The 15430-nt window shown below is 32.0% G+C and overlaps 2 protein-coding genes and 1 long non-coding RNA gene across 4 annotated transcripts; 1 reads left to right on the forward strand and 2 right to left on the reverse strand.

The window, feature by feature from the left end:
• The first annotated feature begins 596 nt into the window (after window positions 1-596).
• Window positions 597-2905, forward strand: LOC130825907 (transcription factor bHLH101-like). Its single transcript, XM_057691368.1, has 4 exons — window positions 597-923; window positions 1307-1684; window positions 2651-2711; window positions 2811-2905. The coding sequence occupies exons 1-4, from the start codon at window positions 597-599 to the stop codon at window positions 2903-2905; spliced, it is 861 nt and encodes a 286-aa protein (XP_057547351.1).
• LOC130825908 (pentatricopeptide repeat-containing protein At1g63080, mitochondrial-like) lies at window positions 1678-10303 on the reverse strand. The gene is made up of 5 exons (XM_057691369.1): window positions 8729-10303; window positions 8283-8696; window positions 4819-4902; window positions 4306-4379; window positions 1678-3720 (listed from the first exon to the last, which is right to left on the reverse strand). Exons 1-5 carry the CDS (start codon window positions 10031-10033, stop codon window positions 3648-3650), a joined length of 1950 nt encoding a protein of 649 aa, XP_057547352.1. The 5' UTR covers window positions 10034-10303; the 3' UTR covers window positions 1678-3647.
• A 1219-nt stretch (window positions 10304-11522) lies between these two features.
• Window positions 11523-13149, reverse strand: LOC130826140 (uncharacterized). Of its 2 annotated transcripts, none has more exons than XR_009047024.1 (2): window positions 12520-13149; window positions 11523-12343 (listed from the first exon to the last, which is right to left on the reverse strand). It is a non-coding gene; the product is annotated as an uncharacterized LOC130826140 (long non-coding RNA). The 2 variants fall into 2 exon arrangements; XR_009047025.1 differs by having other exon boundaries at window positions 11523-12399.
• Window positions 13150-15430: the final 2281 nt, after the last annotated feature.

The following is a 15430-nucleotide window of genomic DNA, read 5'->3' on the forward strand; positions in this document are numbered from 1 at the left end:
CATTTTTTATATACGTCCTCAATTTTGAAATACATCCTACAACATTACGGTCATTTTATTATTCATTATATGTTGTATATTACGGCTAATATGTAAAGAAAAATATAGTTATGCATATTTTAATATAACTTTTAGTTATGCATGCTTCAATATATAAATTAAAATAACACATTAGATTGCGCAAAAAGTCAAACAAAACATGTAAAAGAACGGAGAAAGTATACCAGTTACGATATATGCGAAGGTACGAGCTGTGTATAAGCATTAATTATATTGTTCAAGACAATTATTTTTGAGTGTTGTGAGTTAACCTAATGGTTAAAGACTTATTGTAAGAGATTTTCCTTATTTCAAATCAAAAAATCAACATTATACTATAAGGGTTATTTTACAAATTTCCATATGAAACGATATAATTAGTATAATAATTTTTTTTTATTTTCTATATACTTTTAAGAGTTATGAATATCATTTTTTTTTTCCAAGTAATCTAGGTTATATAAACCCAACTTCTCTTGGACGCTATTGTCTTTCACAAGATATCCCCAAAAACTAAGCATCTAAGAAAACAACCCTTATAATCTACCAAGTGAAAAATGTGTCCTTTTGTACCATGTGAATACCCTATTCCTATTGAAATAGGATCAAATGAAGCCTTTGGAGATTTTGACTTAGACAACATATTTCTTCCTGATTTTTATTGCTCACAAGTTCAAGTTAAAGACCATGATGATCATCATGTTAAGCAAAGCGAATCGCCCCCGAGTACGAGCTCGGCTGATCTTGGTGGTGGTGGTGGTGGTGGTGTAGTTGCGGCGACTGATAGAAAAATGAACCATAATGCAAGTGAGAGAGATAGGAGGAAGAAGATCAATGGTCTGTATTCCTCTTTACGTGCTTTGCTTCCCTCAACTGATCATATGGTAAGTATTTTATTTAAAAAAATTATTAGAGATTGCTTAGATGTTAGAGTATATAACATACTCCGGGTTCCAACCATCAGCTTAAGCCAAGCTGATGGTTGTGTTGGTTTCTTAACATGATCAGAGTTAACATGACAAGAGGTCACGAGTTAAAATCACACCCACCACTCATATAAATATTTAGCATTGGATATGCGGAAGATTTGTGCTGCATCCACACTTCTAGATCAAACGGCTCTCGTATGACAGAGCGTGTTAGAATATATAACATATTCTGGATGTTCAACTATCAGCTTAAACTTTTAGTTTAGTTGGTTTCTTGACAATTAATCATTAACGCTACAATCGATACATGATTTAATTCCAAGTTTTTTTTTCTACAGAAAAAACTAAGTATTCCTGCAACAGTTTCAAGGGTGTTAAAGTACATACCAGAACTACAAAAAGAAGTGAAGGATTTAGCACAGAAAAAAGAAGAGCTCTTATTATCAGAATCTTCATTTTCACAAAGAAATTCAGTGGAATTAATAAAAGAAAAGAGTGGAAAAATAAGAAGTAATATTGAAGAGAAATCATCATCAAAATATTCAGTTTCAGTAAATAAGATGAGTGATAAGGAGATGGTAATCCAAATATCAACATTGGAAAGAATATCATTATCAGAAGTTCTAATGCAAGTAGAGAAGGGTGGTTATCTTATTCTACATGTTTCCTCTTTTCAATCCTTTACTGGAAGAGCTTTTCACACTATACATTTGTTGGTAAGTATTTTTTTTTTTCATCTTTCTAGACTTTAGGAGAATATATGATAGGCTGATATAAATAACATATTCTACGGCTTTAATTTTCAAATTAATTTTTTGGTCGATTATTACTCCCTTCATTTTTACAAGATTATAGCTTTTAACTCCCGAGCTTTAACTTTCTATCCTTCTTATTGATTCGTTTAGTCTTTGCTCAAGCCCAAATCATTTAAACAATTCTATTTTATCTTTTCTTCAATGTTTGCAGCTCCTAAATTCTTTTTTATATTTCGTTTTAAATTTTATCCCTTAAAATATGTCCATTTTTCCATCAAAACACTCGTATTAATTGATTTTTAATTTATAATCATAAAATATGACTAGATTTACTGAATTTATTATCACTAACCTTAACGTTGAAATCATTTGATGATCTCATGCTAGCAACTGCGTGCCGATGTCCTCTAAATTTCTTATACAAATAATAAAAATAATAATAATATTATTACTATTATTGCTATATATCGTGGCTTTTTTTAGTTAGACTCATACATTCTATTATTATCATGATGATGTACGATTTAGATCTGTTAAATCTTAATAGTATTTAGATATCTAATTGAATTCGATTGATACAATTTATTTTCTAAAAAGTAGGTAAATTTTGTGTTTTATGTCAATAAATTTGAGCTACACTATACTAATTTTTCCGCTATTTTTTGTTTTGGGTCAATATCTAACAATTATAATTTGTAAATTTTTTTTGGTCTCAATACTGAAAAACTAATTTTAGAATTTTAGCAAAAAAAAATTATGTTATTTTCATATATTATACCCCAAAGACCATGCTTGCACAATAATAATTTTTTATTTTATTTTCCTCATAAATTCTGATTCATAGAATCTAACCTCGAATCTAATTCATAAAGTAAACTATAATTATCTACTTTTATTTAAATAATAGTTTTAATGAGGTAAAGTTAGGTGTTAAGTAATGGTCATGATTTTAGTAAGAAGAATAAAATTTTGTTGCCAGAAAAGGAAGGTAATTATTATTTTTATTCTATTTTCTTTATAATTAATGGTAATAAGTTCAAATATATATTTTAATTAATTAACATGTCATGTTTGTCAATTGTCACAGATGGAAGGAATACATGTAAAGAAATATGGAAACTTAAACGGAGATCAACTGCAAATCTTGATACAAAATCAAAGGCAGATGTACTTCTAGAATAACAGCACAATTTACATTTTGATCTCTGTATTAATTTTGGAAAAGTCAAAACTAAAAATCAAACCTTTAAGTGGTTAACTTTTAAAAATTCTACATTTGATTTATTTTTTTTTTTAAAAAAAAAAAAACTCGCATTTTTATCATAGCCGCTTGTAGAGGGCAAAATGACTTTGAGCATGATCAATGGGTCACATTTGTCATTTTAATTGACATTTTTTAGACTAATTTCTTTTGTAATTTAAATATGCAAATAAACAACAATAATGTCCGACTCTTAATTCCAAAAAGTTATATATAAGTAAATAAATAATCTAACAAAGGAAATTATGAAATTGGGTGCTTTAAATTGGTTCGAAATTGGACATTGTGCTCATATTGGTTTTTGCATAGTTGGTCAAAATCGAATTCGGTTATAAGGTCGGTCCATTAAAAATCAAATCACCGTATCAGCTTTGAACACCTTTAGTCATGCAACATGGTCGTGCAGGAATTAATAGTCATTTTGAATCTAAGTTTGAGATAAGGTAGATGTTTTCCCCACAAATCTTGATGAAATACCATTAGTTCCCACATATCAAGAAGGCAAATTCAAGATAACTCAACACTTATGTAAACAAGGCAAACAAAGTTTAAATACTTACCTTCCATCAAACATATATGCTGATGCCAATGCATCCATAAACCTCGACATCTTCGACACAGAAGAGAAACGGAGATGAACAAGGACACGAACACCACCTTCTTCTATAATCCGCAGTGCATTACAACGGTTGAAGGCAAGGTTCCAAAGAGCTCCAGTAGCTGCTTCATGAACATCCTACAAGACATCAATAGTTCAATTTTTTTAATAGGTGAACAAGATACTACTGAAGGGATATTAAGGGAAGGAGCTAAAACAAATTGTCAGAAATTCAGGATCAAAAAACATTAACCATGAGATCTATTCATACACACACAATAAAAAAAGAAAAAAGAAAACAAGATAAAAACCCATGTCCACATGACCACAACCCATGAGATCTATTCAAAATCACAGCTTATACAATGCAACCTATGTTACTCGCACTCTTCATTTTGCTTTACGTACCTGTGCCCAATCCTTGATGCTTGGACATTGGTATGACACTTAGACACTTCATTTTAGGTGTAACATTGAATATTTAGACGTATCCGGCATTTAAACACGTACCAGTATCCGACATCAGTACCCGAGTCCAAGTAACATAGAATGCAACCCTCATGACAATAAAAACTCTCACCACGAACAAATACATTTCAAAATAATGTCTCCAAAATGTAACAATAACTATACAAAACTCGTGGAGGGTAAGCCACTAGAGCACCAGGTCATAGTTCATACTTTTATCAATAACAAAGATATGATGGGTATTAATGTACTCACTTCAGCTTTGGAACTAGCCAATGCAATAAGAGGCGCACCAACTCCTCCATGGCCAATAGCAATACTATGAGTTTCTGACAAAAATAACATCATAACATCAATGAATACAGAAAAACAAATTTGTTAGCATTGTATACCATATTAACAAAAATTCTAGTTACTTATTCCTTGGCTATATCTAAATCAGAAAAGAAAAGCAACACAAATTAAAAGACCATCAAAGAGCCAATAACACATTTCTAACGGCTTCACCTTCCTCGCAAAACAAATATTACATAGATGACCCTTACGTTCAGTTTTTCTGGGTTCCTCGTCTTTGCCTGGACACTTACTCAATGAACATTTGTGACAATTGCCAACAAAAGAGTTCTTAACTCCAGTCCTGCAATGTGAAGTGTGGAGCCACATAAAAAATAAAATACAAGATCCGTTAAGCGGAGAAGATGGTTAACATATATTTCCTCTTTACAGCAAAACCTGGAATGACTAGCAAAGATCTCTAGAGAATCGTACCTGAAAATTCCACATGAGATTCATATCATTATGTGTGTTAACATCTAGTTCAAGTTCCTCCAAGCTCTTCATTGTCGGCCATATCTACAAAGTTGAAAGAACGGTTGTTACATTTTGTACCATGGGGATGACATTTAGATTGTCACAGGACAGGAGTATCATTTTTACAGCTATTGCTCAAGACCCAGAACTCAGAAGTAATCCCTAATTCAATGCTGTAAGAAAAAGATTTTATTTTCATTCAGTCAGTAATCTAACAGCCTGTACATCCATTTGTCTATATGTGCAACTACTAACTTGAATAGTGGGTGACATAATATTTACTGAACAGTATCACAAGGAATTATCAGCTTTACTTGTCATAACCATCAATCTGTTGGGTACTAATACAGCTTCATGCAATATTTTCACATAAAAATCATTACTCATAGGATTTCAAATACAAGTATGAGATAATGGACTTCAAGTACAAAAAATCATATCCCATGTTTGTCTGGTTCCCCAACACATAGACTGATAGGCATTTCAAAACCCTATCACATCCTTTCAAGAAAAAGACTCATATCCCTTTAAACTTTAGTAGTCCACGTGGTATATGCTGATTTCCAACTTTGCAACATAATAACCATGCCTTCAATACTTCGAAAACAAGAGATATTTGTATTGGTTTAGGCAAAAAAGACATTTACATTATTAAATCATATCCCGGTCAAGTTAAAAGTTCATACAAAAACCACAATGCAACAAATCACTCACTTCCATTGAAAAGAAACAAAGGACGAATGCCTTTAAATCAAACCTCCTTCTCAAGTGATTGCATTCTAACACCCTTAAGCCGAAACTCTCCAAATCGGTTCTTATACAGTTCCTCATTATTACTCCAAGTCTCTAACTCCAAGAGCTCTTTCAAAGTTTCACGTGAAACTATCTGAACAGATTCCTTTCTAATATTTGACACCATATAATTAATTTCCCAAGAAAATACCAACTTCATCCATCCCCTAAGCACAAAAGGTTTGAAAATTTTCCCAATCATCAACACTTCCACAAAATATCAGAAGCAGAAAACTCTTGCCTTGGTTCTGTGCACTTCTTTCTTTGGAACAAAAACAAAGATGGCTAAAAACACTCGTCTCTAACGATCAAAAGATGGCTAAACACTTCCTAAAATACTTAAGATTCTTGAAACTTTTGACGAATAACCATAATATATCAATCCATCAAGAAGTAAGATTGATAGAAGGTTTTTTCTACTAAAAGCTACCATTCAGTTCATCATTCATGTAATATCTCAACTTTGTTTTCAACTTTTCCCATTCACAATATAAGAACAAGCTTGAATTAAACCCAAGGCAAACGGTCCTACAAGCATACAAATTGGGTTGCTATGCCCTCACCTACAAATTGGGTTGCTATCTCATATCTCACTAAAAGAACTGACCATTAACGATCTATCTCAATGGGCAAATAAGTGTCTCAAAGTAAGCAATCAAGTCATATGCGGAAGTATAGTATAAACATAAAGCTAAAGGCCGGTAATGAAATCACAGAAAAACAAAGGCCGCCAAAAATATGTTGATACAAAATGAATAACTCATAAAATATATCACAGAGCACAAAAATTCAATAATGGAAAACAAAAAAAATTGTGGATGTAACTCAAAGATGCATCATGTAAGTACCTATTTGCCTCTGACACAATAAGGCACCATAATGCTTGAAAAGCATATGCATAAAATTGTGCAAGGGCAACTCAAAGAAGACAACAAGAGTTTGTAAAATATAATAAACAAATGCAACTGGAAGATAATACAACACATGTAAGTCTTTATTCTTATGCGGGTAGGTAACAGAATGGTGGAGATTTGGAGAGCATTTCCTAGCAATCCACGATGCTGCTGGCTAAAGGTCTTATGAAGTGATAATTGACACAAATGTAGTTCAACAAGTTTTTTAAAAAAAATATATAATAGAACTACAGTATTGCTCCAATGCCTTCAAAAAGGCTCCCACCTAGGCATTAAGGGGAGTTGGATGGTATTCAACCTCACTCTTGTATTAATAAAAAAGGTTGTTTTAAATAATACTTGATTGTGAAATCTCGTGTACTACATCAAAGATCCATTTTGCTTATATCCATTATGATAATTAATCAAGCATGAGATTAATACCTTGGCCGCCTTTGTCCGTAGTCCAAGTTCTTACGGCCATGAGCTGGCAATCTTGACAAGAAGTTGCACATCCTTGCATGATTGTTTTTGCTCTTTGATTATCAATTCACTTATTTTCATCATCAATAAACACAAAACTAATATTAATAACTTTGCACCAAGCTAAGCAATGATTCAGCACCTTGATTCCCCAAAAATCTATCCAAACCAAGAGGATTACTCTATACAATCTGCAAGAGTGAATACGAAAGAGCACATTCCAACCAAATCATGGTCTCATCTAGTTTCTTCCCTTTCCTCTTTGTACCTCACCAATCCAGGAAGAAATTCCTTCCTTTCATTGGATTATCCACAAAATAACTCTGCATCAAACTAAGCAACAAGTTAGCACCTTGATACCACAAAAAATTACCAAACCAAAAGGATTACTCTATACAATCCGCAAGAGTGACAAAAGAGAACATTCCAACCAAATCACATCCATTTTCTTCTCTTTCCTCTTTGATTACAGCAAACCAAGAAGACATTCATCCCTTCCATTGAATTATCCTCGTATAATGAACCTAAATCCATTAAAAACATCACTCAAAAGTGTCAACAATAATTTCCCTTACTCCCATTAATGCTCATTAAAAATTTAGCATCATCCTCAACATTTGTACAAATCAATGCACACAACACCCTCAAATGCTGACAATACAACGTACTGGAAACTATTGTAGGACCAATATATTTCCTAGAACTACTTAACCCAACTCAATTTGGAAGTTTACACAAAAGAGACATCAAAACTTTAGGGGCAAAGCAATGTACCTGCGTCTCTAGGACCATCTTGAAGAAAGAAATCTTTTGAATATTGTGTAATAGCATAGTGAAACGAGAAGATAGAGTGCAATACTTTAAGCAACTAGATTATGTGGTTTGAGGGGGAACACTTTAACGACACATTTGGAGAAAGCCAAAAGAATGTATACTTTAACTTCAATAAAGCTAAAGTAAAGATATTAACAAGTAACAACATTATCAAACGAAGAAATTGAAATTCATGTAGTGAGCAACTGAGCATAAACATAATGCAATAAAGTTGAATAACAATGTTAGAGCCTTAACATTGTAAATCATGGTTAAAAATTCGAATTGAATTACATACATTGTTAGATCTTTAAATTTGTACAATTGATTCCTTTTGTGAATCACTAACATTGTCACGAGTCAATAAACTTTGAAACAATGAAGTTGTAGACTTGTGGTAACATTAGTCTTGAATTGTTTGTTAGTCATAAGATTTATTACCTCAAAAACCTTGCTAAGATGATTAGCATTAAATATTCCCATGATTATCGTGTTCATGGCAAGTGCATCAGAAGAATATTCATCATTCTCCATTTTCTTGAAGAGCTCATATGCTTCACCAATTAAACACCCTTTACAAAGTCCTCTAATCATTATAGTGTAAGTATGTAAACATGGAGTTAATCTTTCAGATGTGAGGGATAAAAACACATCTATTCCTTTTCTAAGTTGTCCAACTTTACATAAGCCACCTATTAGAGTATTATAGGTGACAATATTAGGAGACACCCCTTCACTCACCATTTTATCCATCAACTCCATTGCTAAGATCATGGAAGATTGGTAGTGAACAACTGAGCATGAACATAATGCAATGATGTTGAACAACAATATCAGAGCCTTAGATCCGTCAAAATATAATCAAAGTTAAAAATTCAAATTGAATTACATACATTGTTAGATCTCAAAATTTGTACAATTAATTCCTTTTGTGCATCACTAACATTGTCATGAGTTAATAAACCTTGAAACAATAAAGTTGTGGTAGCATTAGCCTTGAATTGTTTGTTAGTCATACGATTTACAAGCTCAAAAACCTTGCAAAGATGATTAGCTTTAAATAATCCCGTGATTATCGTGTTCATGGCACACGCATCCGGAGAACATCCATCATCCTCCATTTTCTTGAAGAGCTCATATGCTTCACCAACTAAACCTCCTTTACAAAGTCCTCTAATCATTATGGTGTGAGTATGTAAATCTGGCTTTAATCTTTTAGATGTGAGAGATAAAAACACATCTATTGCCTTTTTAAGTTGTCCAACTTTACATAAGCCATCTAGTAGAGTATTATAGGTGACAATATTAGGAGAAACCCCTTCAATCACCATTTTATCTATCAACTCCATTGCCTCGTCCAATTGTCCAGCTTCACAAAATCCATGAAGTAATGAAGCCCATGTAATGATGTCCGGGAAAATGCCCTTCTTTTTCATCTTAGCAAAGAGGTTGAGAGCTTGTGGTAAAAGTTGATCTTTACATAGACTATCAATAATAGTACTATATATAACAATATCAGGAATACAATGTCCATGACATTCCAATTTATCAAGTAAACGAAGAGCACCAACATTGTTTCCTACTTTACAAAGACCTTTAAACATAGCTCCATAAGTAACAACGGTAGCTTGAAAGCCAAGATAGATAATTTTATCTAGCAACAAATCCACTTGATGGAATCGATGAGACCGAATAAGACCATTTAGTAAAGTATTGAAGGTAACCATATTAGCTTCATGTCCTAACTTAATGATAATGGCAAGTATCGAAAACCCATAATCTACATAGCCTAATCGACAGAAACAATTAGCTAATATGTTGAGGGAAAACAAATCTGGACGGATTTCTGACAAATAAAGCTCCCTAGAAAGAGAAATAACAGTAGAAAAAGGGGGATTCGGTTTCATCTTCAACATGGTCGAAAACAATAGATTAAAATCAATGATAGAAGGTGGAGGATGTAACGATTTCAATTGGCGAAACAGATAAAGGGCATCATCAATTTTAGTAAACCCTAAATTACATTGAATAATCAATTGACGATAATCATAACTTTGGCAATGTAATCGTTCAATAGAAGACTGGTAAAACAGGGGGAAATAGAAAGAAAAAGTACCAGTATGAGGAAATGAAGGACCACGAAGATGTGTAGTAAAGAATGAAGATCCTACTCTCTTCATCACCATTGACATCGTCGTGAAAATTTCTGGCTTTTGTTTGTATTTGTTCTTGTTGGACAGTAATGGATTATTGTGGTTCTTCTTGTTGGACAGTAATGGAGGTTTGAGGATATGGAAGGACAAGTTTCAGGCAGTGATAGAGATTGAAATGGAGGATAATTAATGGAGATCAAGCAAGAAAGAGTGGTTGTGTCTTCTGAGACTGAGACTGAAACTGAGACTGAGGTTAAGCCCTCCTAGGTTTAGTGATGAAGTCGAAAAAACGAAGTTGTTTTTTTCTCCTTTCATTTATCCAAATTTTGTTTTTCTTAAAAAAATTTAAAAATATCGTATTAGTTTTAAATATTTTTAAATATAATATTTTTTAATATTGAACAAAAAAAAATTAAAAATAAAAAATCTTATATTTATGGAATAAAGTTTGCTATATTTTTTATTTTTCTTAAGATTACATTTTAATCTTAATTATTTGTTGATAACCCATTTATCAAGGTAGAAAATTAGCAAGCCATCATGAATTTGTATCATACAAAAATTTGAATTGACTTTTATTTTAGTTAAATAGTAAATATTATTTTTTCTGAAAAATATCTTAGGTTCATTTATTTTCTCACCCTTTTTTTTCAGCTAGCCTACCTTATGATAAAAAAATATACAAAAATTAATTGTTTTACTTAAGACAAGCAGTCAAATTAAAATTGAATAAGTACAAATAGGTAAAACCACATTTTGATGCTCAATTAAATGGTTTAAACTAACCTAGAATTGTAGGCGGGTAAGATTTTACGTTTTGCACTATATTCGTCCTATTCAAGATAGATTAGGTATAAATTTTGGTAAGAAGCGGTGAGTATAGGGAAGAACAATTTTACCAACCCCAAGGGTTGTATGATGAGGCTTTATCTATCAAGCCCATATAATATTCACTCGTTTTATCCCTAAACTCATGTGCTCCATATTCGCTTGCTTCATGATTCATAATTCATAATTCACAATTCATACCCACAAATTACTACTTTATTATAATTCTGTATTTTAATTATTAAAATTATGGACAAAAATTATAAAATGCTAAATTTATGAAATGGCCGAATCTCAAGTATGGTGGTAAAGCCCTTGATTGACGGAAACCACAAAATTATATATATATATATATATATATATATATATATATATATATGAGCAATAATTATAAAATCAATGCTATCAATCAACATTGAGAGTTACTGAGATTTATCCAATATAAGTTATGTCCTTAGGCCTATATTTATTTATCAATTAGTAAAAAGTATATTTTTCTAAGAAATTCAATGGAGGTGATCTATAAATGGAGGTTTCTAATATTGAAGAATAGAACTAGGTATTTAGGGCTTAAAAGTTTAGGATTACAATTGAGATAGAATTACTTATAATGAGAATTACATAACGACGTACGTGTATTATGAGGTATTTATAGATCATATACTCACAAACAAGTACAATATGCTGAGAAAACAAAACATGTAACAACCCGACTTATCGTTGACTAAGTAAATAGGGTTATCACGGGGATTATTTTCCAAGAAATTAAAATCACACTTCTAAAACTTGAGCAAAAGAGTCACCAGTTCTTTAACGTAACTAACTCAACTAATTCTCAAACCAAACATCTAACTAAAATACAAAGTAATCATAAAAGTTATTCTAAAAGTCCAATATAACCAACACAACCAAGTCTAATATACATTTATCAAAAACCTAATACAATACTACAAATTCTCATGAACTCGGCTCAATATATCATCCATGTAACTCTAATCATCACCACTAGCCCATCATTTCCGACCGGTTCCGATTTGTAAACAATCTAAAAGATGGAAACAACAGGGAGTCAGGTTGAACAGAATGAGAAGTAACAATCCAAAACAACAAAACACAATAATTCAAATCATAGGTTTAAAAGAACATTAGTTTCCTAAATCTATGTGCGCACAGGGAGTCTAGTTTGAAGGTGCCCCATAGCTCTAAGGCCATGTCGCTCTCAAGTGAAGCTAGTCAATATCCAAATGACATCTCGCCTCGGCAATGTCCCTCAACTCCGTCAATGACCAGCTCGCAAGCCCGAACCATTGACCAATCATAATATCAACATAAGCGGTCACACAACATTTGTCTCAACAAATTTTAATTTCCAAATAGTTTCAATAAAATTATTTTCAAGAAATATAGTCTGATCAGACCCCTTTAAGGGACTGTTACTACTCAACAATCACCAAAGACGCTTCAAGGAGCTAAGTCTGGTTCTCTGCGATCACTAGAAAGGATCCTCAATGATATCGCCTCCTAAAGCATAACAAATCACAACATCACGAAAGAGCATTCGATGCTAAACTACAAACCTACAATGAAGTTTCTCAATTAAGAACTCATCTAATTAACTCATAAATTTCCAAGATTTATCAAAATTTAGGGTTTAATACATGGTAAGGAAAAGCAAAAAGGAATCAGGAAGGATTTACCTTCTGTTTGACAGCAGCAAGGAACGAACAAAAAATAAGATTCGAAAACAAATTTCCAGCTTGAACCTCGATGCCTAATCAAACAGAACCAAACCTCATTTGTTTTCCCCCATTCGGCAGAATTTTAAGGTCTTGGAAAGAGGGATTCGACTGCTGCTTTATGAATTCTCCTTCAATGGAGAAAAATAACCACAAAATGTTGATGTAAATTGAAAATCCAATCAAAGATGGGCTAGGGTTCGATTCTTGAGAGGAAAATCAGAAGAATGAGAGAAGAATGGAGTAAAATAACACATAGAAATTGAGAGATTCAAACCTTAATTTTGTTTACACCAATAATCAATCAAGAAAAATAGCACACTCATGGAGTTTTGGTTCACTCGAAAATGATGGCAAGGAGATGAAGCTTGCAATGAATCTTGTGAGTACTCAAGCTAGGAGATGAATGAAATTTAGTTTGCCCTAAATTTCGATTATCAGGAGAAGGAAGGGTTTAATCTGCTTTCCTTTTTGGGTCTCTGGTTCGAAGGTGAAGAAGGAAAGATTAGATTGTTTGCCTTATTCTTTTGAGTGACTAAAAAAAACAAGGGCTTAGTTTATGGACCAAAATGAAATGGAAAGGAGAGGAAGAATTAAATTGAGAATCATTATATTATGTATATCTATTAGCACTTAAACCCAACTTGATGATATATTTAAATTCAAGCACATTATTGTACTAATAATTTTTTTAATTCACTCGTTTTAAATGATTAATTTCTCAAATGTTATAAAACCTTAACCCTTTTAAAATTTGTCCTTGCAAATATAAGTCGAGTCAACTTTTAGTAGGCCAAATAAAAGTAAACTTGACTTTTTTTTAAAGGCTCTTCAAGAGAAGTTGGCTCCACTTTTTCTCTGCCAGTAAATCTTCGACATTTTCCTCCATTACTTAAATAACCCTTTTATTTTCAAAACCAAACCTCATACATAGCTTAACAATATCGAACACTTAGAAAAATACCCACACATGAACCGGCTATGCTAGGGCAAAGTCAAGAGACGTAAATATTAGTACTACCTCATATGTTGAAAATCTTGTTACATTTCTACTAATATAATTATAATGGTTTGTTTGGGACATTAACAAACATCTAGTACACCTTTTTCGAACAATGGCGTCTCTTCTTCACCAAGCATATCACGTTCAATTTTTTTCTTTATGTCATCTCTAATATAATCATACTCCATGTCTAGAACTAATTGCTAGGCTTATTACTTAACTTGGTGCAATGTATGTAACTAGATTTGTATGATTGTCTTTTGTGTCAAATATACTCAAAATATTGGCGTACATCTTTTTTATTAACTTCATAACAATAATATTAACAATTGAAAGTATTAAGAAATTTGTAAAGACAATTAAATTGTTGTAGATATGATTAAAGTGAAGAAATAAAAAAAAATATGTTGAAAATAATTAAAGAAAATAATGAGAATACTAGCTAAAATAAAAATATTTTAAATTTAAAGTAACGTGCTAAACTAAAACGTGTGAAGAATAAAATTGAAATTTGAGTACCCCGATTAACCATGTTTACAATTGGTCATTGATTCTATGAGTTTTTGGGGAATAAAATCATGAGATGGTCTATTTGTTTTAAAGTTAAATTGGGCTCCACGTTAGGTGTTCAATCAAAATAAACATAACGATTTGATATTTACCTAAATATGTAATTGGATTTGTCTTTGATCCTACTTCAAACTGAATCTAAAATTACATAAAAACCATGTAAATAAAAGATTCAATTTTACCAACCCGAAATATATACCCGACTCAAAATCAACTCAATAATCCAAATGAACACCTCTACCTCCATATATATGTTGGTGGTACTCCCTCTGTTCTTTAATGTTCTTTCCGTTTAGAATATTTCACTTTAAGGAATGAGGAATTTATTTAAGGTTTTTGATATATATATATATATATATATATATATATATATATATATATATATATATATATATATATATATATATATATATATATATAAGATAAAATGTATTCATGTGACATCTCGTTAGATTTTTTGTGCGACAGCGGAAGTAAGGTCGATAAACAATAATGAAACAATAAGATATTCAATGCAAACTATAAGAAAATGACACAAAAGATTTAACGTGTTTTACTATCAATGTGATAGCTACGTCCACCGGCACCGAGATCAAATAATTTCACTATGATCGCAAAGAATTTACAAGATGAATTGCAATCACACTCACAAATTATAATGGCTCTCTTGTGATCTCTCTCAATTTGTGAATCATTAGCCCTAGTACTAATAAAACGAAGTATTTATAATAAAACATAAATACAAAACACTTGGGTACCAAGTATCACAAAATAACCGGCCAAAGGAAATTGAAAACTGCTCCTCGCACAAAATGTAACCGCAGCCGACTCAGCTTTTCTCTATCCCGTATTGCCGCCGAGTCGGCTTCTTCTTCTGGAATAAATGCATTTTGGCAGCCATCACAGCCGAGTCGGCTGTCTTCCAAACACCACGGACGCCGACTCGACGTTAGTCTCTGGAAATTTGCTTCAAGAACAGCATACCACGCCGAGTCCTCTTCAACATTGGCCACACCGACGCCAATTCGGCGTTTGCTACTGTTCATCATCTTCAACAATGGTAACTTACTAGATTGAGTCACCATTAACAACAAGATTCATCTTGATATATACTTTTTTATTATATATTTTTTATAACTTTTTATGATGCGTATTTAGAGATATTAAAATTTGCCTTGAAAACTGTGCCAAAAGTAAACGAGAAGAATAAAAAAGAACAAAGGGTTTAATAAATAATTTTTTTTTCACACAACTTCAATCAAACAATTAGGAAAACAATTAAGATTTATATTGTAGCAT

This window comes from Amaranthus tricolor, chromosome 10 (assembly GCF_026212465.1).
Source record: "Amaranthus tricolor cultivar Red isolate AtriRed21 chromosome 10, ASM2621246v1, whole genome shotgun sequence".
Taxonomy (NCBI): domain Eukaryota; kingdom Viridiplantae; phylum Streptophyta; class Magnoliopsida; order Caryophyllales; family Amaranthaceae; genus Amaranthus; species Amaranthus tricolor.